General features: G+C 51.6%; 2 protein-coding genes across 5 annotated transcripts in view; one reads left to right on the top strand and one right to left on the bottom strand.

The window, feature by feature from the left end:
• Window positions 1-11,304: 11,304 nt before the first annotated feature.
• Window positions 11,305-21,706, top strand: Gpx3 (glutathione peroxidase 3). The gene is made up of 5 exons (XM_004673206.3): window positions 11,305-11,461; window positions 18,123-18,276; window positions 19,648-19,765; window positions 20,327-20,426; window positions 20,745-21,706. Exons 1-5 carry the CDS (start codon window positions 11,375-11,377, stop codon window positions 20,964-20,966), a joined length of 681 nt encoding a protein of 226 aa, XP_004673263.2. The 5' UTR covers window positions 11,305-11,374; the 3' UTR covers window positions 20,967-21,706.
• Window positions 21,707-22,151: 445 nt separating this feature from the next.
• The window catches only part of Tnip1 (TNFAIP3 interacting protein 1), a 55,204-nt gene continuing 50,704 nt past the window's right edge, over window positions 22,152-26,651 (bottom strand). For all 4 annotated transcript variants that reach the window (XM_045152535.1, XM_045152532.1, XM_045152536.1 and 1 more), the window contains exons 16-18: window positions 26,394-26,585; window positions 25,148-25,238; window positions 22,152-22,934 (exon numbers count right to left, since the gene is read on the bottom strand). In XM_045152535.1, the coding sequence (XP_045008470.1) occupies window positions 22,900-22,934; window positions 25,148-25,238; window positions 26,394-26,585 (318 nt within the window). In that variant the 3' untranslated portion in view covers window positions 22,152-22,899. The remainder of the gene's footprint in view (window positions 22,935-25,147; window positions 25,239-26,393; window positions 26,586-26,651) is intronic.

Raw genomic sequence — 26,651 nt, 5'->3', positions numbered from 1 at the left:
GTGCATCTGGCTAATGTGAGTCCTGGGGAATGGAGCCTTGAACTGGGGTCCTTAGGTTTCACAGGCAAGTGCTTAACTGCTAAGCCATCTCTCCAGCCCTAAAATAGTTTTTTTTTTTTTTTTTTTTAAGTTCATGATTGGAGCTAGAGAGATGGCTCAGTAGATGAGAAGGGCTTCCTGAGCAATCACGAGGACCTGAGTTTGATCCCCAACACTCACATGAAAAGCCAGGCATGGACACCCACACCCGGAGATGCCAGTGCTGAGGGGGTGAAACAGGAGGCTCTGCAGGGCAGTCTAACTGAAAAATGACTCGAGCTCTGGGAGTGTCAAGGAGGTAAGATAGAAGGGCAACAGAGGAGAGCGCCACATCTTCTGCTGCAGTTACCTTTGTGTTGCGGGACAAACATCCGACCAGAAGCAGCTTATGGGGAAAGGGTTTATTTCAGGCTTACTAGAGGAACACCATCAATGGCAGAAGAAAGCTGGATCACTTCCATAGAGCCAAACAGAAAGACACCACCACCAACAGGCAGCTAACATGAGCAGCCAGAGCGCCAACTGCCCTGCACACACCTTAGGGCTGGACTATTAGATCCGTCCCCAGGGACACCTCCTCCCCAGTAGGCTCTGCCGGCTGTAGACTCCAGTTGTAAACTTAATTTAAAAAATGCATCACTGGGCCTGGAGAGATGGCTTAGTGATTAAGGCGTTTACCTGCAAAGTCAAAGGATCTCGGTTAGACTCCCTAGGACTCATGTAAGCCAGATGCACAAGGTGGCACATATGGTCTGGAGTTCATTTGCAGTGGATGGAGGCCCTGGTGTACCCATTCTCTCTCTCTCTTTCTGCCTCTTTTCCTCTCTAGCTTTCTCAAATAAATAAAATAAAATGAAATAAAATAAAATAAAATAAATGCATCAGTGGCTAGGTGTGGTGGCGCACGCCTTTAATCTCAGCACTTGGGAGGCAGAGGTAGGAGGATTGCCATGAGTTCAAGGCTACCTTGAGGACTACACAGTGAATTTCAGGTCAGCCTCAGCTAGAGTGAGACACTACCTCGCAAAAACAAACAAAAAAAAAACATCAGGGGTTGAAGAGATTGCTTAGTGGTTAGAGGAGCTTGTTTGCAAAGCCTGATGCTCTGGGTTCAATTCCCCTGCTGATAAACTGGGCATGGGGGTGCATACCTTTAATCCTAGCATTCAGGAGGCAAGGTAGGAGGATTGCCATGAGTTTGAGGCCATCCTGAGACTATATAGTGAATTCTAGGTCAGCCTGGGCTAGAGCGAGACCCTACCTCAAAAAATTAAAAAATGGCTAGAGGGATAGCTTAACAGTTAAGGCACATGCCTATGAAGCCAAAGGACCCAGGTTTGATTCTCCAGGTCCCACATAAGCCATATGCACATGGTGGTGCATGTGTCTGGAGTTCGTTTGTAGTGGCTGGAGGCCCTGGCATGCCCATTCTTTCTCTACCTCTTTCCCTCTCTCTGTCTGTAATAAATAAATAATAAAAAATAATAAAAATAAAAATCAACCCAGCTGACCGAGGTAGGAAGATAGCTTGGGGCTTAAAGGTGCACGATTGCAAAGCCTGCCAACCCAAGATCAATTCCCAAGCCACCCATGGGCACCAGATGCCAAAAACAGCCAAGTGTCTGATGTTCATTTTCAGTGGCAAGAGGCCCTGGCATGCCACATATACATAAATTAATTTAAAAAATACGTGGCTTAGTTAACAGTTTAGTAAGTTTGAGAACTCAGAGCCATGGACACAATGAATTGGAAGCAAGTCTATCTGTAGCCGTACCAACGCTGCACATGCCTGATCTTTGAAACTACACAGGGGCAGGGCTGGCTAGTACTTGGATGGGAGAAAAATAGCAATTTCTTACTCTTCCCATGGTTTCCATTGTAGTCAGTCTCTCTCCCTCTCCCTCTCTCTCTCTCTTTCTCTCTCTTTCTCCTCTCTCTGGCTTTTCAAGATACAGTCTTGCTCTTGCCCAGGCTGACCTGGAATTTACTATGTAGTCTCAGAGTGGCCTTGAACTCATGACAATGGTCCTATCTCTGCCTCCCAAGTGCTGGGATTAAAGGTATGAGCCACCATGCCTGGCCAGTCTCTTTAAAGAAAAAAAAAAACAATGCCAGGCGTGGTGGCATATGTCTTTAATCCCAGCACTCGGGAGGCAAGGTAGGAGGATTGCCATGAGTTTGAGGCCACCCTGAGACTATATATTGAATTCCAGGTCAGCCTGGGCTAGCTGGGCTGGAGTGAGACATCACCTTGAAAAAACAAAACAAAACCCAACAACAACAAAAAGAACTTTTAGGTTACTGAGTAGGCTGGGCAGAAATCATTGGCCTATTTAATAGGTGGGAAGGTCAAGCTCAGAGAACTGCTTCTACCTGAGCGGAAGTTACCCAGCCACAGTGAAGTAGTGGGTCTCTGAATAAAGGGAAGGACAGGGGACATCAGACACAACCCCTCCATCCCATATGGAAGGGGCTCCAAGGTGACAACATGCAGACTTTGAAGTAACTTGTCATTTAAAACTTGAAATTGCCATTTAAGGGAAATAGTAACCACAAAGGAAGAGAGGACACACATGATTTAACCACCTACAGCTTCTAACCCAACTTCCTCCGGGAGGGGCAGACTCAGCACCACCCATTGGCCCTTAGAAGAAACTGCAGATGGACTAATGTGGGCAAAAGCTCCGGAGTCCAACTTCCTTGTTTTGCAGTCGGGGAATGCAAGGCTTCATCAGAAGAAGAGACTCGTCTAAGGCACCTACTGAAGGGGGCAAGGGCTGTGGACTCTGTCCAGAACTTTCTCAAGTAGACGTCACAGGCCCCTTAGTCTGAGTTGGAGAAGGGGAAGAATGAAGTAGGCCTGACCTGGCCATTTGTTAGCCAGAGCCAGGTTGATGGAATGGCAGGGAGTGGGCCGGGCTGTTCAGCCCTCTGGCTGTCTTCCCTCTGCCCCCACTGTTTCTGTGCAGTGGAGGGTGACCCACAGGATGTCAGCGTGGCTTGTTTATTGCTGAGGGAGTGTTTGTGAAGGTTGTTATTGAAACCAGAGCATTCTGGTCTCCCAGATGAACCCTAACCTATAAACAAACATGGGCTGGGTGAAGGGAAGCTGGCAGTCACAGGAGGACTCCCTGAGGCTGGGGATCAGGGGACATGCTTTGGGTTCCAGTAAGACATTAGAATATGCAGGAGAAGGAGAGGGACATTTTAGCTGAAATCTTAGAATTAAAAAAATAATAATTTATTCATTTGCAAGAAGAGAATGGGCGTGCCAGGGCCTCTAGTAACTGCAAATCAAGTCCAGATGCATGCGCCACTTTGTGCATCTGGCTTTACATGGGTACAGGGGAATCGAACCTGGGTCATTACATGCCTTAACCACTGAGCAATCTCTCCAGCCCTGAAGGCTTAGAATTCTATATGGCCTAGATATGATGCCCGTACATGCTTGTATTTACTGTGGGATTCTAGAAACATCATCCAGAGGCTCAGCCTCTCAGATGAAAGAGTTGAATGGAGAGCCATAAGGAATGCCTTCTCCCCTTTTATCACTCCCTCCAACGAAATGGGATTTGGAAGGAGAGGGAGTCTCTAACACCTGCTGTGGTCTGAATGCCTGGGTCCCTCCAAAGCCCATCTGTTAAAATCCTAACCCCTCATGTGAAGGTGTTAGGATGTGGGGCTTTGGGAAAGAGCTTAGGGCATGAGGGTGGAGCCCTCATTAATGGGATTAGTGTCCTTGTAAAGAGGCCCCAGAGAGACACTTCACTCATTCCATGAGGTGAGGTTACCCTGAGAAATCAGCCACTCATGAGGAAGTAGGTCCTCCCCAGACACTGAATCCACTGTCATCCTGATTCCCAGTGTCTCAGCTTCCTGTACTGTGGGAAGTAGGCTTCTGTTGTTTACATGCAATCTCTTAGTTTAAGATATTTTTAAAAATTATTTATTTATTGAGAGAAAGAGATAGAGTATATGGGCATGCTAGGACCTCCTGTCACTGCAAACAACCTCCAGACACATGTGCTACTTCATGCATCTGGCTTTATGTGGGTACCAGAGATTTGAACCTGGGCTGTCAGGCTTTGCAAGCAAAGGCCTTTAACAACTGAGCCATCTCCATCCCATTTATGGTATACATTTTTAGAGTCAAGCCCAACAGACTGGCCTTTTGTCTTGTTTTGTTTTGTTTTTTCGAGGTAGGGTCTCACTCTAGCTCAGGCTGATCTGGAATTCACTATGTAGTCTCAGGGTGGCCTCGAACTCACGGTGATCCTTCTACCCCTGCCTCCCGAGTGCTGGGATTAAAGGCATGCACCACCACGCCCGGCTCTTGTTTTGTTTTTTGAGGTAGGGTCTCACTCTAGCCCAGACTGACCTGGAATTCACTATGTAGTCTCAGGGTGGCCTCGAACTCATGGCAATCCCCCTACCTCTGCCTCCCAAGTGCTGGGATTAAAGGCGTGCGCCCCCACGCTTGGCCTTTTTTTTTTTTTTAATGTGAGAGAGAGAGAGAATTGGTATGCCAGGGCCTCCAGCCTCTGTAATTAAACTCCAGACATGTGTGCCACCTTATTGCGCACGCGCAACCTTATGCACTTGCGCCACTTTGTGCATCTGGCTTATGTGGGATCTGAAGAGTCAAACATAGGTCCTTAGGCTTCGCAAGCTAGCACCTTAACCGTTAAGCCATCTTTACAGGCTATTTATGATATTTTTTTAAATTTCATTTTGTTTTTCAAGATGGGGTTTCGCTCTAGCTCAAGCTGACCTGGAATTCACTCTGTAGTCTTAGGCTGGTCTTGAACTCACAATGATCCTCTTACCTCAGCCTCCTGAGTGCTGGGATTAAAGGCATACACCACCACACCTGGCCCATTTATGACATTTTGTTACAGAAACCCAAATGATACAGACAAGTTCATTTCAGGTAAATCCAGCAAGGCTTCCATTGTTGGGCTAACTCCTGCTGAGATTTATCTGGGAGATATATATATAATTTGCAAGCAGAGAAAGACAGAGGAGGGAACAGAGAGAAAGAGAGAGAATGGGTATGCCAGAGCCTCTAGCCACTGCAAACTTCAGATGCATGTGCCACTTTGTGCATCTGGCTTTATGTAGGTACTGGGGAATTGAACATGGACCATTAGGTTTTGCAGGCAAGTGCCTTAAGTGCTGAGCCATCTTTCCAGCCCTTACCTGGGATATTTGCAGAAAAGAGCTAACATAACAAGATAGAGGTTACTTTTCTAGAAAGACCTGGCCTCATTGGCCCTTCACATTTGGAAACTTCTGTTTGCTCAGAATCGCTGTGTGGCTCACTGTGGATAAACTGTGTAATTTAGTTATGTAATGTTGGGCTGAAACCTGCCTCTGTTCTGGGTCTCTAACATCCTGCTGTGTGCTCAGGAAAGGGCTCCTCCATGACCAACCCCCATTAAAACCCCTTGGTCCGGAGTCTCCAAGGAGCAACTCTGGGAGACAGTATCTCACCTGGGCTGTCACATGGCACTGCTGTGTGACTCAGCTGGGAGAGGACTCTCAGAGGCTTATGTCTGCTTTCCTCTGGAGCTTGTCCCAGGCGCCTTCTCTCTTGCAACATCTTACTCTAGTAACTCATAGTGTTTCAGGACATAGGCTAGGTTCTACAGTTCTTGGAGTCAGTCAGTGAACCGAGCATGGTTTGAGGCTCCAGCAGGAGATAAGGCTAGCTGTCCCAGAGGCAACCAAAACACTATGCTAATCCCTCATGAGAACATAACTTAAGCCAGAATTGCCAATAAAAATATGAGTCATGGCCTGGAGAGATGGCTTAGCAGTTAAGCACTTGCCTGTGAAGCCTAAGGACCCTGGTTCAAGGCTCGATTCCACAGGACCTACGTTAGCCAGATACACAAGGGGGCTCACGTGTCTGGAGTTCATTTGCAGTGGCTGGAGGCCATTTACTAACTTGTGTGATCCTAGGCAAAGTTCTTTAACCTCATGAAGTTGAAGGGTTTTCTTTTCCTCTTTTTTCCCAAAAGTTAATAAAGTCAGCACCCGGTATATGTAGCACATTGAATGAGTTCTGGTGATTGCTAACTTAAAAAGTCTCGGCTTGGCCAATTCCTCATTCCATCGATGAGAAAAGTGAGGCATTGATCTCAGAAGCAGCTCTCCAGTCACTCACTCTCCTGTTTCGATGGGCCAACTCCTGCCCTGCCTGTGGGCTGACTCTGAGATTAGATCTGCCAATTATTCTGGAAACCAGAACCTTCAGAACCCCACCTGAGTTCCGCAATCCCTTTTTGATTGCAAAACAGGGCCACAATTTGGAGCTGACACCAAAGTGGCAGGAGCTCCCTTCCATGGCCTCCATCTGGGTGAATCAAGTGGGCTGGCTTGGCCTGGTCCCCAGCCTAAGCACTTACTCAGCAACCGGAGGGCTGCGTTTCACCGTTTTGGCTTTTACAACCTTTCTTGTTCATTAACTTGGGTTCTGTCTTCCTTGAAGACACAATGCATCAGCACTTTCAAGAACTTTCTGTCCCCTTGTAGTTCACCCACAGAGCAAATATAGAGTTCTCAAAAAGAGAGGGGAGCCAGGCGTGGTAGTGCACACCTTTGATCTCAGCACGTGGGAGGCAGAGGCAGAAGGATCGTTGTGAGTTTGAGGCCAGCCTAGGACTACAGAGTGAATTGCAGGTTAGTCTGGGCTAGAGTGAAAGTCTATGTCAGTAAAAAACAAACAAAACAAAAGTATAACAGTGTTAACCTGGGAAGTATCTTGGAACTACAGTAAAGCCAGGGAACATGAACAAAACTCCGTAAGAAATGACATTAAGCAAGAGATTTGAACAATGGGTAGGGGGAAAAAAGAAAAACATTTAAAGAGAGCCGGTAGAGTGCTCTGGGCAGAGGGAACAGCGTGGGCAAAACCTGGAGACAGAAACGCCAATCAGCGTGGTGGGCGCGCTGCGCTTTTAATCCCAGCACGCAGGGAGCTGAGTGGGAAGAGCGCCGTGAGCCTGAAGCCAGCTCCGCTCCGCTGCAGAGTGAGTTCAAGGTCAGCCTGGGCTAGAGCCCGACTCTGCCTCTGAGAGGAAGGAGGACCTGAGAAACCATCCCATCCAGCCGAGCTAGACAGAATTAGAAGGGCATGAGTCAATTTTGAAGCGCTGAGGAATGTGAACCTTGACCCTAGGGCAGCTGGACACTGCCTGGTAGAGAACACCATCTTCCAGATGTACATCCTCGGGAACACATCAACCGCATGTACTGAAGAGGTTCCTCATGAAAAGACCGGGAAATACTGTTTCATTCCTATTCTTTCTTTCTTCAGTGTTGGGGATTGAACCAAGGGCCTTGGGCCCAAGCACTCTATAACTGAGACACAGCCCTAGCCTTTTGGGTTGTTGTTGTTTGTTTGTTTTAAATTTTGAGACAGGGGCTGGAGAGATGGTTCAGTAGTTAAGGTGCTTGCCTACAAAGTCCAAGGACCCAGGTTCAGTTCTCCAGTACCCACATAAAACCAGATGCTCAAGGTGGCAGATACATCTAGAATTCATTTGTAGTGGCTATAGGCCCTGGTGTGCCCATTCTTTCTCTGTCTCTCTTTCTCATAAATGGGTAAATAAATTTTGAGACAGGATCTTACTAAATCACTCAGGCTGGCCTGGAGCTTACGGGCTCTTGTTTCAGTCACCCAAGTAGCTTGGATGACAAGCCTGAAACACCAACCTTCATTTTCATCATCTTCTTTGTTTTGGGTGGTTTTCTTTTTCTTTCTTTCTTTCTTTCTTTCTTTTTTTTTTTTTTCAAAGTAGGGTTACACTCTAGACCAGGCTGACCTGGAATCTGGAATTCACTATGTAGTCTCAGGGTGGCCTTGAACTCATGGTGATCCTCCTACCTCTGCCTCTGGAGTGCTGGGATTAAAGGCATGCCTGGCTTTCTTTTCTTTCTTTCTTTTTTTTTTTTAAAATCTTTATGTATCTATTTTCAATGAGAGACACACACACACAGAGAGAATGGGCATGTCAGGGCCCCTTCCTGCTGCAAATGAGCTCCAGATGCATGTGCCACCTTGTGCATCTGGTTTTATTTGGGTACTAGGGAATCGAACCCTGGCCAACAGGTTTTGTGAGCCTTTAGAAGCTGAGCCATCTCCCCAGCAGCCCCCCTCCCCCATCTTTTTTTTTTTTCTGAGATGGTTTCACTTTGTAGCTGTGTAATACAGGCTGTCTTAGAACTCACTGTGTAGCCCAGACTGGCTTTTTCTTTTGCCATCCAGTGCCTCAGCCTCCTGAGTGCTAGGATTACAGGTGATCACACCATGCATTCTTTTATTTTTATTTAGTTATTTAAAAATATTTTTATTTTTATTTATTTGAGAGAGAGAGAGAGGGAGAGGGAGGGAGAGAATGGGCATACCAGGGCCCCCAGCCACTGCAAATGAACTCCAGATGCATGTGCCACTTTGTGCATCTGGCTAACGTGGGTCCTGAGGAATCGAACCTGGGTCCTTTGGCTTTGCAGGCAAACGCCTTAACCGTTAAGCCATCTCTCCAGCCCCATTCTTTTGTTTATTTATTTATTTTGAGGTAGGATTTCATTCTAGCCCAGGCTGACCTGGAATTCACTATGTAGTCTCAGGCTGGCTTCAAACTCACAGCAACCTCTTATCTCTGCCTCCCAAGTGCTGGGATTAAAGGCGTGCACCACCACACCCAACCCACCATGCATTCTTATTTGCACGTTCTTGGGCTCATGCTCAGACCTCCAGGTGGGCAGCAGGAAGGCCCTCCTTCCCATGAGGCCATGCTTCCACCTGCCACTCTGCCCTCCTATAGTCAGGCTTTCCTTAGACCCTTGGAACCAAAAAGCGATAGAGACCCACCAGCGAGAGATTGTCAAACACACTTGCTTAACAGATGGATCCACTGAAACCTAGAGGAAACAACAGGGCCATAGCCGCACAGCAACCTCAGGCTTCTCCCAGAGAAGGAACAGGAGCTCTGAGGGTCCCATGAGACACACAATGCCCGTACAGTCAAAGCTTATGTCTTACTGTCAGCTACCAGCCCCGTATCTGCACCATCCCAGGTACCTTACCTCACCAAGAGAGCCCTGCTCATACACCTGAGAGGGCAGGGCTGTGGCTTCTAGAAAACTCCTTGATATCTATCATCATATTAATCCGGCACACTCAGGAGGACTACTGATGCTAATGAACAATGGGTCTCTCACTCTCTGTCTCAATACTGGAGAATTGAACCTTGGGCCTCTCACATGCTGGACAAGCGCTCTACCATTGAGGTCTATCTCCAGCCCTGAACAATGGGTTATAACAAACACATAACTACAGATATTTGCATCTTGAGTAACTAGGAACCTCAAAGACAACAGGACAGCATGGAGATGACATGAGACTGAAGTCCAGAGACCTGGGTGCTGCTCCCTTCTCTGTCAACCAGTTTTCGGTGGGAACTTGGGCCGGTTGTTTCGCATCTCGAGGCTTCTGTGCTTTGGGTAATGGTGCTGTGTCAGCTGCCGTCCCCTAGGTTTCTGCTTCAACACATTCCTGGACTCCAAGGCTCTTTCCACTTCAGTTCACACTGAGGTTTGAGGAAGGGCAAGCTTTCTGAAGAACGAAGAACAGACTGTTCAAACTTCCTGGGGGCATTAATTTTCTGAATCATGGTAAAGTCATGGCGTCACAAGGCATTTCTGGGTCAGAAGAAGTCTCTAGGAGGAACCTAACCCTAGGGCTCACCCCACAAAGGCTGATGTCAGGAGCCTCAGAATCATCTCTAGAACACATCCGAAGGCAAAATCTCAGCCTGTGTCCCTAGAGATTCCAATACAGTGATTCTGCAGTGCAGCCTGGGAATCTGTGTTATGACAGCGTGCTATGCAGATTCTGGAAACAGCAGGCTCCTATCGTAGAATGGATCATGCCTGGCCAGCCCAGACGACAGCTCCTGCCTTGACCTTATCTCCAAGCGGAAAGAAATGTATTGATTTATTAATTCAGCAAACACTGAACACCTGCTGTGCACTAAGCTCGATGTGGTAATCATGGACTCTACCTTGGAGGGACTCGGGCTAGGTCCGTCACTTAGAAGCCACAGCATGAAGGGCCTCAGAGATCATTAACCAATCCCATCATTATACAACCAGGGAAACTGAGGCTCACAAAGGGAAAGTGATGCATTCAAGATTATAGAGGTTGCCAGGCTTGGTGGCGCATGCTTTTAATCCCAGCACTTGGGAGGCAGAAGTAGGATTGCTGTGAGTTTGAGGCCACCTGGGACTACATAGTGAATTACAGGTCAGCCTGGGCTACAGTGAGACTCTGTCCTTGAAAAACCAAAAAAAAAAGTTAACATGCATATATATATATATATACACATACATATACATATATATATATGCATACACACACACACACAGATAGCATAATTTTTTTTTTGCAAAAAAGGAGCAAAACTTTTTTTTTTTTTTTTTTGGTTTTCAGTGGTTGGGTTTCACTGTAGCTCAGGCTGACCTGGAATTCACTCTGTAGTCTCAGGGTGGCCTTGAACTCATGGTGGTCCGCCTACCTCTGCCTCCCCAGTGCTGGGATTAAAGGTGCATGCACCACGCCCATCTTAATTTTTTTTTTTAAAACTCAGGTCTCATGTAGCCCAGGATGTTCTAGAACTCGATATTTGAGTGTAGATGACCTTTAACTTCTCCCACCGCCATCTGCTGGGATTCAGGCATGTATCACCACACCCAATATCATGTAGTGTTGGGTTCGAGTCCAGTGCATCCTGCACATAGGCAAGCACTCTACCGAGCTACATCTCTACCTGGCCCTGCCTCGTTTAAACAGGGTCTTTTTGTAGCCCCCCAGCTGGCCTTAAATTCACAACAATCCCCCTGCCCCAGCTTCCCGCGTGCTAAGCTTACAGGGGTGAGCCACCACACCTGGCTCACATTTTGCTTTCTTAAGCCCTAAACCTTGCAAGGACTAAACATTCCGGGAGCTCGAAGTGCAGAAGTGCAGCCCACCCGCTGCCCCGGGCTGTCTGGCCCCCAGCCGGCCCGGCCTCCTCCCGCACTTCGGAGCGTCCGCGAGGACCCGTCGCTCATCTCTGCACAGACTCGCTTAGGTCACCGTCGCCGGGGCCTGGGGACCCGGGGAGCACGGGGGCGGGGAAGACTCGTCCCTGAAACCCCAGCCTCTCTGCCATTGGCTGCCGGGACCACGGCCTGGCCTCGGATTGGTCACCGCCCAGGGCTTGAAAGGTGGCAGCGAGCTTCGGACACCTCAGCCGGACGGCGGCCCGGGACCAGAGCGGAGCCCGCCATGGCCCAGCTCCTGCGGGCATCCTGCCTTCTGTCCCTGCTCCTGGCGGGCTGCGTCCCGCCGAGCCGGGGACAAGAGCAGTCCAAGGTGAGTGAACGAGCCCAGCGATGCGGCGGCGGCGAGTCACCTTTTCCCGGGCTCCCCCAGCAGAAAGGCGACACCCCGATTCCGCCCACCCGCCTTCCCTTAGCACTTCCATCAATCCGGACCTCCTGGGAGCTCGCGGTGGGCGGAATGAACGAGCGCGGAAGGAGGACTGGTTTTCTTGGGTTCCACCTGTCTTCCTTCCTTCCTTCCTTCCTTCCTTCCTTCCTTCCTTCCTTCCTTCCTTCCTTCCTTCCTTCCTTCCTTTTTTCCTTCCTTCCTTCCTTTTTTCCTTTTTTCCTTCCTTCCTTCCTTTTTTCCTTCCTTCCTACTTTCTTTTTTGATTATTTATTTGAGAGAGACAGACAAAGAGGCAGATAGATAGTTAGAGAGAGAGAGAATGGGCGCGCCAGGGCCTCCAGCCGCTGCAAACGAACTCCAGACGTGTGCGCCCCCTTGTGCATCTGGCTAACATGGGTCCTGGGGAATTGAGCCTTGAACCTGGGTCCCTAGGCTTCATAGGCAAGTGCTTAACGGCTAAGCAAGCTCTCCAGCCCTCCAGCTTTCTTTTTTAAAAAAATATTTTATTTTTATTTATGAGAGAGAGAAAGAAAGAATGGACATGCCAGGGCCTCCAGCCACTGCAAACGAACTTCAGATGCATGCCTCACCTTGTGCATCTGGCTTACATGAGTCCTGGAGAATCAAACCTGAGTCCTTAGGCTTCGCAGGCAAGTACCTTAACCTCTAAGCCATCTCTCTGCCTGGGTTCCCGCTTCTTTCCAGCTGGTACCCTGGGGTCACCTGGCCACATCATTGTCATGTTGGGATCAACATTCCCCATCCATTAAGAGTCCTGAGGATGGGGGTGAGCACAGATCAAAGGTCTGGAGGACTGGCCTCTGCAGGTTCCTGGACACAGGTCAGGAGAAAGCAGCTCTCCAGAAAAATAGCTGTGGGGACCTTCCAGCCCCTCAGAGATCCCATAACACTGGAGGCAGGAGTCCGTGACCCAAAGAACTTTGACTGGCAGTGCAGAACATTTAGATCCCAAGTCCTCACCACTTTCTGGGCTTCCGTTTTTTTCCTCTGCACGGTGGGGGTGGGGGGAGGATGGGGACACGGTGAAGCTGACGGCTTGAGAGGGGATGTTTGGAGAACAGTGGAGTACTTGCCCACTCACTGGCCATGCCACCTGCAAACAAGAGTTAGGGAGAAAGAGGGCCGCCATCCCAGAGCAGGCAGAATTCTCTGGCTCCTCAGTCTATCCCCCAGCAAGGTGTGAAACCCTCAGCCAGAGTGGAGACAACTCAGTAACCTAATCTCCTTGGTCAGTTATGGGCTGGGAGGGGCCTGGAAGCTTCTCCCCCTAGGGTGGGGAGGCAGAAACCAGGACTAAGGACAGGCCCACAGAGAGAGGGAGAGAGGCAGAGATGTTTCCAAAACACACACACACACACACACACACACACTGGGTAAGCTTATGATTTGAGCTCCTGGGTTTCTGAAATCTGCTTTGTAAGGTCATGATACTGTTTTAACATTCTCTTCAATTCTTAGAGAGGCCCCCACCAGAAGCAGTTTCTCTGTTTCTAAGCCCCCTTCTTCCCTCACCCCTTCTCTCTAACCACTAGGTGGCTGCTGTAAAAACCTAGTTGCTAATCACTGGCTCCGGAGGCATTTTTCTGGGGCAGAGATGTCACTGAGTTCAGGGAGTGAAAGTGAAGGTGGACCATGGCAGGCCAGCCCGGTGGCACCAGCCTCATGCTTACAGTGTAGGGAGCGCCAGATGGGGGTGGGAAGAGGTGGAGCTCTGCCCCGAGGAGGCATAGCCAACACCGTAGCCATGTGTTGTCTATAAAATCTAGTGAAGTGATGGGTGGGCCCAGAGAAAACAGGATGAGAATGGTCTAGAAAAGTCTTAGGGTGAGGTATGATCTTATCAGATACAACCAGCCAGGACTTGTGGCTCATGACAGCCTGGGCATGCCCATCGTGACCCTCGGGTCCTTAGAGTGGAGATGCCACAGCTCTGGCTTCTAGGACCCAACTGCTTACCTTGCCCCAACCCCAGGACAAAGGATCAGACAGGGAGGGGACATATACACAACGGGACAGACTCAACACAGCCGAGCTCCAGAGGGTGTGTTCCCAATTCAAAGGGAGGGCTGAAGACTGAGGGGACCCTCTGCTTCGGTCCGGCCTGTGGCTGCCCAGAGCCTCTGTTCTTGTTCTGCAAAAGGCTTCACCAGAGACTAACAGCTGCTGACATGCGTGGGATCCTAGTAACCGCTGGTTTCTAGGTGACCAAACAAGACAGAGCATCATGGAACTGTAGGCTGACGTCAAGGCTGAAGGGCCCTTAAGAAGCCTGGACTCCAGCTCCCTCCTACAGGGAGGAAGAGCTGGGGCCTGGAGTGGGGGGGTGGGCCCACACAGTCAGAGGGACTGCGGGGCCCAGACACAGGCCTCCTGCTTCCCAGATCAGCCTTCCTGTCACAGCGGTCGCCTTGATGGAGTGCTAAGAAGGGAAAGTAGACACAGGCCAGGATGTGCTACTGTGTCCCTAAATGGCTAAGTGTGTCCCTTACCCCGCCCCCCACTCCCAGTTCTCCCATAAATTACACTTTTTTTTTTTTTTTTTTTTTTTGAGGTAGGGTCTCACTCTAGCTCAGGCTGACCTGGAATTCACTATGCAGTCTCAGGGAGGCCTTGAACTCATGGTGATCCTCTGACCTCTGCCTCCTGAGTGCTGGGATTAAAGGTGGGCACCACCACGCCGGCTAAATTACACTTTTGTTTGGGGTGCGTGTGTGTGCGTGTGTGTGTGTGTGTGTAAGGTGTGGTGTGTGTGTCCAATGTACGCACGTGTGTGCAGGTCCGTGCCCTGTGAAGCACGGAAGACGATGGCGGGTGTCTGACCTCTGACTCCTCAGCCTCATTTCTCTGGGACACAGGCTCTCACTCAAGCTGCAGCTTCGTGTTTCTTGGTTAAACTTCCTGAGCAGGGAGGCCCAGGAATCCTGTAGTTTCTCTGGCCCCCACCGCCCCCACCTGCTGAGTGCTGGGGATACAGGCTTGCTCAGCCTTGCCTGGCTTTTTTTTTTATTTTTATTTTTTTTATTAATGAGGTGTTTTTTGTTTTTTATTTATTTGAGAGTGACAGAGAGGAGGAGGAGAGAGAGACTGAGAGAGAGAGAGAGAGAGAGAGAGAGAGAGAGAGAGAGAGAGAATGGGTATGCCAGGGCTTCCAGCCACTGCAAATGAACTCCAGACGCGTGTGCCCCCTTGTGCATCTGGCTAACGTGGGTCCTGGGGAACCAAGCCTCGAACCAGGGTCCTTAGGCTTCACAGGCAAGTGCATAACCGCTAAGCCATCTCTCCAGCCTTTATTAATTAGTTTTGTACTCAGCGAATACAGCCAGTTTTTGCCTGGCTTTTTACACAGGCCCCGGGCTCGAACTAAGGAGGCTTGTGCACCAAGGCCTCTTACCCACTCTGCCATCTTCCCAGCCTCTCAAGCCCTCCTCTGTTGTCCCTCAAAGATTCTCTGCTGTCCTTTCTGGCCTCCCTGTTTGAGGCACAGAGCTGTGGGGTTCATGGGACTGAGCCCTATCTATGGCTTTTCCATCACAGGCTACCCTCTGTCCCCCACTATCCTGGGCCCCCAGCATAAGCCTCACTGTACTCCAGCAGAAAGTGTGGAAATTTAAAAAAAAAAAGCTAAGCATACTTGGTGCACACCTTTACTCCCAGCACTCGGGAGGCAGAGATAGGAGGATCACCATGAGTTCGAGGCTACCCTGAGACTGCATAGTGAATTTCAGGTCAGCCTGGGCTACAGCGAGACTTTACCTTGGGGAAAAAAAGTGTGGAAATTTCCATTTATCCTTCACAGTGACCAGTGAACATTCACCATCTGTACACCATGATGTAGGAACCTCAGCCCTTAGGTCAGGCTAGTCTCTACTAGCTCCAGACGCCCCACGCCTGTTCTGACAAGTCAGTAGGTTCTCTAAATCCTTTGAGAGACAGGTGGGATTATTTTAGATCAAGGCCCAGAGAGTAAAACTGGCTTGCCCAGAGCCGCACAGACACCAAACACTAGGACCTAATGGGGAGGGGAAACTTGTGCCCACACCCCAAAACTGTGCCCAGCAGCTGGTGCTCCCAACCTCCAAGCTGCCATTATTCAGCCAACCCCTGGGCTTTCCTCATCACTGTGTCTCTGAAACCATGTTCAACTTGGGGTGGAAGGAAGGGGCTGGGAAGTGTGCAGGGAGGCGTTACTTTCTGGTCTCTGGACCTGTGTTCTGTTCCAAGTTTTGTAGCTGTTGACCTGGGGTCAACCTTGAACTCTCGGTCCTGAGGTCCTGAGTGCCAGGAGCTTAGGTGGTCACCACCGTGTTTGGCACTGTTTGCATTCTAATATGGAAGGGACCCCAGCTGGCGCCTAGGAGGTCTGGGGCAGGAGGGATGTTCCCAGCACCTCAGAGAGTGAGAGTCTTAGTGGGTGGAATGTCGGACTCATGGAAGGCAGAGACTGCACCCAAGCCAAGAGAGCTGGCAGCTGCCAGGGAATGACCTGCAGAGGCAGCTGGCCTCACCGGGCTGGCCAGGCCTGCGGTGACTTCGTGACAGAGGCATGCTTTTGTATCCCGTGGGGCTCCACCCGATTGCCTGGATGGCTCTTGTACTCATTTAGGCCCGGGACCTTGCCTCAGCTGTGAGTTTTCCAGAACTGAAGGGAGGAGGGAGTTCATCTCCCAACTGCCGCTGGCTGGCCTCTCCCGGTCTCACACAGTTCACACTCCTTTGTTGACTGACTTCACCTCTGCTAAGGTAACTCGGACTCTAGAGATCCCGTGCTCTATCAGAGCCCCCTGAGTTCGGATCCCCAACACGGATGCAAATGCCCGGCGTGCCGCGCGTGCCCATAACCCCAGTACTGGAGAGGTCAAGTCAAGATCCGCAGGGCGTGCTGGCCAGCTCGTCCAGCCTACTGGCGAGCTCCGAGCCAATGAGAGACCTGGTCTCAAAGCAGGGTGGTCTTCTGAGGGTGACAGCTGACGTCTTCTGGACTCCAAATACACACACGTGCACACTTACACATGCATTAAAAAAAAAGAAAAGATGGCTGGAGACATGGTGTAGCGGTGAAGGCACTTGCCTGAGAAGCCCAAGGACCCAGGCTTGATTCCCCAGGACCCACGTAAGCCAGATGTACACGGTGGCGCAGGTGTGGGGTTTGTTTGCAGTGGCGTGTTTATTCTGTCTCTCTTTCTCTCTGCCTCTTTTCCTCTCTCAAATAAACAAATATTTTTTTCAAGAGTATCCCTGGAGTTTTGTGGTCAGGGTTAGGGGTGGGGGGTGCAGTTGGCAGGTGACATCCTGCTGCGGCAGTAGGTCTGTTTCCTGCCATCTTGCTGATGGCAATGCTCCCAAGCACCGCCTGGGGATGAGGCCAAGGAAGAGGAAGGCCCGGTTCAAGACCTGCTGGGTGCTCTGTCCCTCCCTACTCCTTCTGGAGGTAGACTGAGGAGTGACAGCTGGGTAAATGGGCACTCTCACCACTGGTCACATGTGCGGGGCAGCACGTTATGCCAGGGACCACGGCTTTACTCCGAGAGTCACGTCTAATCCTCATGGCGGGATCTCCCCATTCCTGGATCCTCGTGCTGCTTCCTGCCTCACAACCTCCCCATCTTTCCAGTCCTTCAGACTCGGACGCTCAGAGTCACCCTCCATCCTTTCTGTCCAGTGAATATTTTATACATATACATATATATAATTTCAATAGCTAATGTTGATTTTTTTTATGTGTTCTCATGAATGTATATATATGTATTTAAATATTTTTATTTATTTATTTGAGAGAGGGAAAGAGGCAGAGACAGAGACAGAGAGAGAATGGGTGCTCCAGGGCCTCCAGCCACTGCAAATGAACTCCAGATGAGTGTGCCACCTGTGTATCTAGCTTATGTGGGTAGTGGGGAGTCGAACTGAAGTCCTTTGGCTTTGCAGGCAAGCGCCTTAACCATCTCTAACCTAAGCCATCTCTCCAGCCCTTCTCATGAATATTTTACACACGGCATTAGGAGACCTGGGTTTTTTGGGGAGAGGGGTTCTTTTTTATTATTTATAATTTTTAAATATTTATTTATTTGAGAGAGTGAAAGAGGGGGAGAGAGAATGGGCAAGCCAGGGCCACCAGCCCCTGCAAACAAACTCCAGATGCATGGCACCCCCTTGTGCATCTGGCTAACATGGGTCCTAGAGTTGAACTAGGGTCCTTTGGCTTTGCAGGCAAATGCCTTAACCACTAAGCCATCTCTCTAGCCCCCTTTTTTGGTTTTTTGAGGTAGGGTTTCACTCTTCACTCTAGCTCAGGCTGACCTGGAGTTCACTATGTAGTGTCAGGGTGGCCTTGAACTCAAGGCGATCCTCTTACCTCTGCCCCCTGGGTGCTGGGATTAAAGGCATATGCCACCGTGCCTGGCTAGGGAGACCTGCTTTTGTGTTCCAGTTTTTGGTGTAGTTCTGGGACAGTCACTCCTCCTGTTGTGATATTTTATTAACAGGAAGGTGGGAATTTTCCCCATTTCCTGCCAGCTGAAACTGCCCCCCTCACCCCGCCGCCCCCATCGATCTTTTCCTCTTTCAGACGGACTGCCATGGTGGCGTGGGTGGCACCATCTACGATTATGGGGCCCTCACCATCGACGGCGAGGAGTACATTCCTTTCAAGCAGTACAGTGGCAAGTACATCCTCTTCGTCAACGTGGCCAGCTACTGAGGCCTCACAGACCAGTACATAGGTAAGCGCCCCAAGCTCGCCCCTTTATCTGTGGCTGGCTGCGCCCATTGGGCACGTGCGCTTCTGCTGGCAGCAGGAGAAGGGCGGGCAGAGGTCAAGATTCCGACCTCGTGTCCCAGCTCTGCTGGGTTCTGTCTTCCCGGAGATGGTTGTGTAAGCCTGAGGGCTGATGGTCTTTGGACACATTCTAGGAGGCTCCTGGCTACCCTTCAGCCCAGATGGACGGAGGAGCTGCTCTACGGGCCGCAGCTTCTCTTGACTGGAATTAACCTGGCGTGGCTGGAGCTCAGCCTGGCTGAGAAAGGCTTCTTTCCTGAGACCAATCGGGTGCTTCTCATATCCCCACTCAGAATGGCAGGTCACCGGCTCAAGGCCCCAGAGTGTGCAAGTGGGGAAGAGCCACCGGGGGAGGGGGCAGGCCACACACAGCCACCATTCCTTCTAAAGTTAATGACGGGGCTAGAGAGATGGCTCAGCGGTTAAGGTGCTTGCCTTCGAAGCCTAAGGACCTGGGTTTGATTCCCCAGTACCCATGTAAAGCCAGATGCACAAAGTGGTGCATGCATCTGGAGTTTGTTTGTAGTGGCTAGAGGCCCTGGTGCACCCATTCTTTCTTTCTGTCACGTAAATAAATGAATAAAAATATCTAAAGTAGCTGGGTGTGGTGGCGCACGCCTTTAATCCTAGCACTTGGGAGGCAGAAGTAGGAGGATCACTGAGTTCAAGGCTACCTTGAGACTACATAGTGAATTCCAGGTCAGCCTGAACTACAGTGAGACTCTACCTTGAAAACCACCCTCCTCTTTTCCCAGTGTGTAGGGAGGGACACCAAGGTTCAGCACGTACAAGCAACGTAGCCAGGGTTACAAGGCTAGCTGAACCTGGCATCCGATTCCAGGCTCATGACTCCCTAATGTCCATGCCCTCTGTCCTTTCTCAGCAGGGACCAAGAATTCAAGGCAATAGCCAGGCCAAAAGCTTCACTGCACCCAGGGCAAGATCTGGGGGCCAAATAGACCTTGTCCTTGGTCTGCTGGGCTGGCACCTGTGGGAAAGTTCCTGGTAGTGCCGTCATCAGGGTGCTTCTGTCTAGGTGCCAGCAGGATAAACAAGGTCGGAGGAAATTAGGTTGGCCCGGGCCTCCACTGGGTTCCTCAAGTTCCTGATGGGACAGTCCCCAGCTGCCTGGGCCAGACTGCTGAAAGGGGTCTTTATCTCTTTTTCCCAAACCCCACTGCATTCAGGAGCACAGGCTCTGAGGCAAAGTCTTGCCACTGACTTGCTGGGTCAAGCCCTGGCCAAACTCCCCCCAGCCTCAAGTCAGGCAGGCCTCCTCTCACTGCGTGCCCACGTCTGCTCTCTCCCTGGCCAGAGCTGAATGCACTACAAGAAGAGTTCGCACCATTTGGTCTGGTCATTCTAGGCTTCCCCTGCAACCAGTTCGGCAAACAGGAGCCAGGAGAGAACTCGGAGATCCTGCCTAGTCTCAAGTGAGTGTTCAGCCCTGCCCTGGTCACTCGCCACCTGCTCTCCTTACTAAGACCCCGATTTAGTGGAGTTGGGGGAAGGGAGGAGATAGGAAAGAGAAGGCTAGAGGTGACTGGCTGGGCATGCATGACAGGGGCACAGGGGTGTTCTGAGCCATCGGCTGTGGCATTGAGAAAGGACTAAGATGGAAAAAGATGACCCCAGACCCACATTAGGCCTATGTATGTCCACTACTGGACTCCAAGTCCCCCTCCATTCTTGTCTTTTTTTAAAAAAATTGTTTTTATTTATTTATTTGACAGAGAGAAAGAGGGAGAAAGACAGGGAGAGAGAGAGAGAGAATGTGTGTGCCAGGGCTCCAGTCACTGCAAACGAACTCCAGACTCATGTGCCCCCTTATGCATGTGGCTTATGTGGGTCCTGGGGAATTGAACCTGGGTCCTTTGGCTTTGCAGACAAAGGCCTTCACTGCTAAGCCATCCCTCCAGCCCCATTCTTGTCTTTGCATCATTTCTGAGCTCTGTGTCAACCTCCTCAGACTCACCTAAAAATATTCCTCACAGGTATGTCCGTCCAGGTGGAGGCTTTGTCCCTAACTTCCAGCTTTTTGAGAAAGGGGATGTGAATGGGGCGAAAGAGCAGAAGTTCTACACTTTTCTGAAGGTGAGTGTGGGCCTCCTGGGGGGGGGGCTCCATGCCTGCGCCTATGGGAACTTCTTGGGGTTAGTCAGGATTCCACCGAGGGGCTCAACAGCCGTTGGGACCTCGCCAGCTCGTTCTGCAGAAAAGATAGCGCTTCAGGAGGGAGAGGCTGGGGCCTACAATCTTCCAGTCTCCACTGTGATGGCAGCCAAGTCTTCCAGCTCCCAACCCTGTACCCTTGTCTTAGCACCAGGTGGTTTACCACCAGGAGACCTAGGGAGGGGAAGGCCGGGAGGCACCCCCAGCCAAGCTGAGGCTCCCTTTTCAACCTTGTTTCAGAACTCATGCCCACCCACCTCGGAGCTCCTGGGCACACCCAGCCGTCTCTTCTGGGAACCCATGAAGGTCCATGACATCCGCTGGAACTTTGAGAAATTCCTGGTGGGGCCAGATGGCATACCCATCATGCGCTGGTACCACCGGACCACTGTCAGCAATGTCAAGATGGACATCCTGGCCTACATGAGGCGGAAGGCAGCCCAGGGGGCCACTGGGAAGTAACTGATCCCTTCTGCTCCCCCTGTCCACCATGCAGGGGCTCTTCAGGAACAAATCCATGTTTCCAGTCTATCACACCGACCACAGACCCCTTACTACACAAAAGCCTAGCCTCTTGTACCCATGTTGACACTTGTGAGTGCATGGTTACCCCGTAGACATGCATCTGCCTGTGTGTCACCCAGAAACATGGACCCTCTGTGCCCACAGCTGGGCTCTAGGCAGTGCTAGACAACACCCTTTTCTTTCCAGCTGTTCCAATGATAATGTGTTTTACCAGAGCCCAGAGGAAAAACCAGTGGTAGGTCAAACTGTCCTAATTCAAATCTAGATGCTAACCTTGGGGCTAGCATCTGCCCCTGCCTTCAGATGTTCCCGCTGAAGTTCCGAGAAGTTTCTAGGTCCCTAACATTGGCCAGACTCCCTTCTCCTTCCTGAAGGGCCCTCCCAAGCTCCTTTCCTATCCCATCGTGCTCCTGAGATCAGCCAAGGCAGCTGTGAGTGTGACAGCCACATACCCTGTGACCCGAGGTGGTGTCTTCATGAAGGCGGGGTCCGAAGCCCTTGTGGGCGGGCCTCCCCTGAGCCTGTCTGTGGGCCCAGCCTTTAGTGCATTCAGGCTGAGGTCTCCAGGGCAGGGATGCCACCCCAGCTCCTGCAGAGAATGTGCCTCGTCCCTCACCCTGCCCACTGGCATTTCTCACACCCGTCTACCTAGTAAAGGCCTTTCTGCAGCAGTTGAAGTTATTGTGGTTTTCTTCAGTGGTGGCCACCAAGCATGGAGGCGGGGACGGGGGGAGGGGGGCACTGTGGGAAGGTAAAGGAAGAGGTGCGTGCGTGTGGGGCACCCTGGGCCTTGTGCTTTGGCTTCTGTCCAGGCCCACATGGTTTCTCTTGCTCAGCTTCCGGAGCTTGTGAACTAGTTCTCCTTCCCAGACTTCTCCAAGGCAGTGAGGGCTGGGAAGCGCATGTCCAAGCCGGAGGCTCACGGAAGAGCCAGACCTTGCCCAGGTCCCCTGGTGCCCAGCCCAGACTCCTCTATCTGTCTCTGGGTAACCCTAAGATGCTAGTGACACTCTCATGGATATTCAGGCAAGGAGTACAGAGGAGGGACAGGAAATCAGCGCCGATGGGCTGGGAGGGGAGCATTAACCAGGACACAAAAGAAAGACCACTAGTCACACAGCATTGGTGTTCAACTTGGATTTATGTCCAAGATTCGTGCAAACAGCTGCCCCGAGACACACAGCCACCTCAACACAGGCTCCTGGCCCCACAAGTGTCTAGTTGTGGGGTCTGAGGGCCCGAACTTGGGGCCTGGCAGGTTCATGCTGGGGCCCCTCGGCAGATGTGGCTGGCATGACCTTCATTCCAGGCTGCCTGGCTCTTACCCAGCTGCCGTGGGCGCAGTGGAGAGCGTCCCATCTTGTCATTCTCTTCTGGTCTAGAGACAAACCTCTTTCTCCACAGCTCCTCATGGAGGGGTACGGAAGGAGGGGCACAAGGCGTGTCCCACCACAGAGTTTGAAGCAAAAGCTACAGACACACACGCGACGGGTGTGGCCCCTGGAGGGCCTGGAACCATTTCGGCAGAGGTTCTGAGAAGAACGGGTCTCAGCTGCACTTCACTCCGAAGATGCGGGTCCAGTGGCCTGAGCAAAGGATGGCAGGTTAAAGCGGGGCGAGCGCCCCCTTTTGTCATAGCAGGAGACAGAACAGTCTCATCCAGAAGAGCCCAGCGAGGCCACGTGGGTGGATTCTCCCCATCTTGTAAACAGGCAGGGGCTGGGGATATGGGCAGTCTGCCCATCCCAGCCTCCCATCCAGCTGAGGTGGCTCTGGCCACACAGAGCAGGCACATGGCTCTAACTTCTTGGTAATCCGAGGGCAGCTGGCTCTGCAAGATGAAGGTGGAGCCAACGAACACAATGTGGTCTCACTGAGGTACCTCATGGTCAGTTTTTGCAGACTCTACATAGACAAAAGTTTTGAGGACTTAAGTAAGAATTATGTGATATAGTCAGTATCAACAACTTACACGGAAGCCAATTCAGGCTTCTGAACCAGTGCAAACAACCGCCAGTCTTTCTGTGCCACAGAATGCCAGGCTGCATTTCAGTGACGTTCACTCCAGAGTAGCCCTCCAGAGTGGGCTGGCTGGGACTGCTCAGCCAGAGAAGGGAAGGGCCTGGGACCGGGAGAAGTCTGGAAGAGAATGGTCTCAAGTCTCTGATCTGGGAAGTAGTAGAGTTGGGATTTTTTGTTTGTTTTGTTTTCTGAGGTAGGGTCTTTAGCCCAGGCTGACCTGGAATCACTCTGTAGTCTCAGTCTCAGGGTGGCTTTGAACTCACGGTGATCCTCCTACCTCTGCCTCCTGAGTGCAGGGATTCAAGGTGTGCACCACCACATCTGGTGGAGCTCGGATTTGAACCCAGGCTGTTTGGCTCCAGTTCTCAGAAGAGAACAGTTCTAGGGCAGGGGTCACTCTGCTCATCAGGCCACTATTTATGAAAGCCATCTCTCCGAGGACTCCACAGCCCCTCTAGGGAAACGCCTGCCAGTGCAGCAGCGCCGTCCCCAGAGCACCGGCTTCTCCAGCTCCGCCCCAGTCATCGCCTGTCCTGCGACCTCCACTCGGACTCCTCACGGAGCTGGCTGTTTCCACGACTGTGGCCCCTTCTCTAGGAAATCCTTCTTCGTACTGAGATGGGCTTGGCTTCCCTGCTGCTCCCACCTACTTCTCAGAGTCCCCAGGCGAGCAGCACCTCCTGAGTCAGGGCTCCTTTGGGCACACACAGCCCCCGTGCCCGCAAACTCCTGATGGCAGATCCAGGGCAGGAGGAAGGTTCCCGCTGTACCAACCTGGTCATGCCGTGAGATGTTGGGTGACTCCCTCCAGCCCGCCCCACATCTGCAAGGCCCTGCCCTCTTTCTCCTCCTTACTCCAAGCTCCTGCAACACGGGCCTCCCCTCAGATGCTGAAACCAGCCACTCTTCTTAACTACTAAGGTGGAATTGTTTGGATATTTAAAGTGGCAGGCCAGAAAAGGGGGAAAAAAAGAGAGGGGAGCTGGGCAAGGTGGTGCACACCTTTAATCCAAGCCCTCAGGAGGCAGAGGTGGGAGGATCACTGTGAGTTCCAGGCCCGCTCGAGACTACATAGTGAATTCCAGGTCAGTCTGGCCTAGAGCGAGACCTTACCTTGAAAAACCACAAAAAGGGTTGAAGAGATGGCTTAGTGGTTAAGGTGCTTACCTGCAAAGCCAAAGGATCCAGATTTGATTCCCCAAGGCCCACATAAGCCAGATGCAAAAAGTGACATATGCATCTGGTGTTCGTTTGCAGCAGCTGAAGGCCCTGGCGTTTCCATTCTCTTTCTTTCTCTAACTCATTCCCTCCCTCCCTCCCTCTCTCAGATAAATAAAATAAAATAAAATAATTTTTGGAAATATATCTTCCCTCCTTCTTCTTTTTTTGGTTTTTCGAGGTAGGGTCTCACTCCAGGCCAGGCTGACCTGGAATTCACTATGGAGTCTCAGGGTGGCCTCGAATTCATGGAGATCCTCCTACCTCTGCCTCCCGAGTGCTGGGATTAAAGGCGTGCGCCACCATGCCTGGCTGTGTCCAGGTTTTTACTAACTTGGGTGCTCATGCTTGCATAGCAAGTCATCTCCCTAGCTCGCTTGCTCGCTCTCACACACACACATACACACAAGTATGGGCACACCAGGGCTTCCTGCCACTGCAAATAACTCCAGCCACTCTGTATCTGGTTTTACATGGGTACTGGGGAATCAAACCCAGGCTGTCAGGCTTTATAAGCAAACATCTTTAACCACTGAGCCACCTCTCCAGCGCCCCCCGCCACCAGGAATTCTTAAAATTCACTTCTGCCTTTCTCGTAAGACAGCAGCCTGGTACGAGGAGGACCAGGCTGCTTCCACCTTCCTGGTGTCCCCAGCACGTAGCACAGCACCTGGTATTCAGATAAACTAGTGGGGACCAGTGAAGTCCCCTCACCCTGCAGCAAAGCATACACCACTGTCTCTCAACACTGTTTCAGAAAGCTGGGCCTCTCTGCCACCAAGGCACAGAAGTACCATCATGTGCAAACTGGAGCAATGCTGGTGAAGAATTCTCTCTCTAGGGAGAGACAGGCTCTGGGACTCGGGGCCCATGCTCACCTGGTTCCACAGGCCTGGCTGGAGGAGGGTCCATTACTTGGGAGGCCTGATTGCGCATCCCTGCGCAAGGTGGACGCCAAGTGTACTCGGGCTGCAACAAAACGGTGCTTAACAATCCACAATCACAGCCTCTTCCTTACAACTCCTGAAGTTGCCACTCCCAAGTCAGCAAAGCGAGGTTCCGACATGGTGACTTGGGATGGGGTAGTGAGCCCGGGGAGGTGACACGGGGAGAGGTGGTGAGGCAGAACGGTGTGGCTCTGAGTCCCCGCCTGCACACCGTCAGCCTCTCCGCACCCTTTCCTCAAGCAGGATCTCTCTCTGTAGCCTCAAACTTGTACAGTTCTCCTGCCTCAGCTGTGCTGGGATTATAGGTGACCACCATGCCTGGCTTGAGCCCTATGCCAGCATGTGAAGATCTGCATAAAGGAAATCTGGAGAGAAGACATGTCTGCGGCGGGGCTACGACACAGACTGAAGGAGAGGAGCAGGACACAGCACAAGGCTGGAAAAGGTAAGCAAGCAGGGTAAGAGGAGGGGAGAAAAGGGGAGAGGGCTGGGGATGTGGCTCAGGTGGTAGAGCGCTTGCCTAGCTTGCACAAAGCTCTGGGTTCAATACCAGCTCTGCAACAAACAGGTGTGGTGGCCGGGCGTGGTGGTGCACGCCTTTAATCCCAGCAATTGGGAGGCAGAGGTAGGAGGACTGCCATGAGTTCGAGGCCATCCTGCGAGGACACAGTGAATTCCAGGTCAGCCTGAGCTAGAGTGAGACTCTACCTCCAAAAGCAGACAGACAGACAGACAGGTGTGGTCCTGCTCGCCAGTAACCCAGCACCAGCACAAGGGGATCAGAAGCTCCAGGTCACCCTTGGCGACACAATGGGTTCCAGGACAACATGACGACCAGGGAGGAGGAGGGAGGGAGTGAGGAGAAAGAAAAGGAGGCAGGACAGGAAGGAGGGAGCAGAACACGGTGAAGGTGAGGGCCTGGCACGCGGCACCCTCGGCTGAAGGTGAGAGCCTGGCACGTGACACCCGGTCCTACAAGGCTGGGAGCCGTACAGACTCAACCCTGGGCAGAGCAGGCCAGAGCTGCCACCACCACCACCGTGTGCCCTGCTACACTGCCCAGGCTGCAGTTCCTCACCCCTGCCACCGTCCTCTCCGGGAAGGAGGGGTCTGGGGGTGAGAAGGGGTGTAGAGGGAAGGAGAGAAGGGTGTGGGGGAAGGAGAGGGGTGGACTCACCAGATGGAAGAGGCGCGAGTTCGGGAGGGGAGGTGGGTGCTCCATGGCCATAGGGGTTGGGGGGTAGCGGATCTGGGACCAGTCCTCGAAGCCGTGGTGGTGCATCATGGCTGGCATGGGCGGGCACACGTATGGGTAGGCCCCACAGACGTGCTCAGGGTGGGGCTCCAGATGGTAGCGCTGTGCCGGGGCCTGCGGGGAAGGCGCCCATTTGGCTCTGGCTGCACACGAGGCCCCAGTGGCACTCACCACACTGCC

Source organism: Jaculus jaculus, chromosome 6, assembly GCF_020740685.1.
Source record: "Jaculus jaculus isolate mJacJac1 chromosome 6, mJacJac1.mat.Y.cur, whole genome shotgun sequence".
Lineage (NCBI taxonomy): Eukaryota > Metazoa > Chordata > Mammalia > Rodentia > Dipodidae > Jaculus > Jaculus jaculus.
Note: the sequence above shows the minus strand (reverse complement) of the source record. Positions and strands in the feature narration are given on the sequence as shown.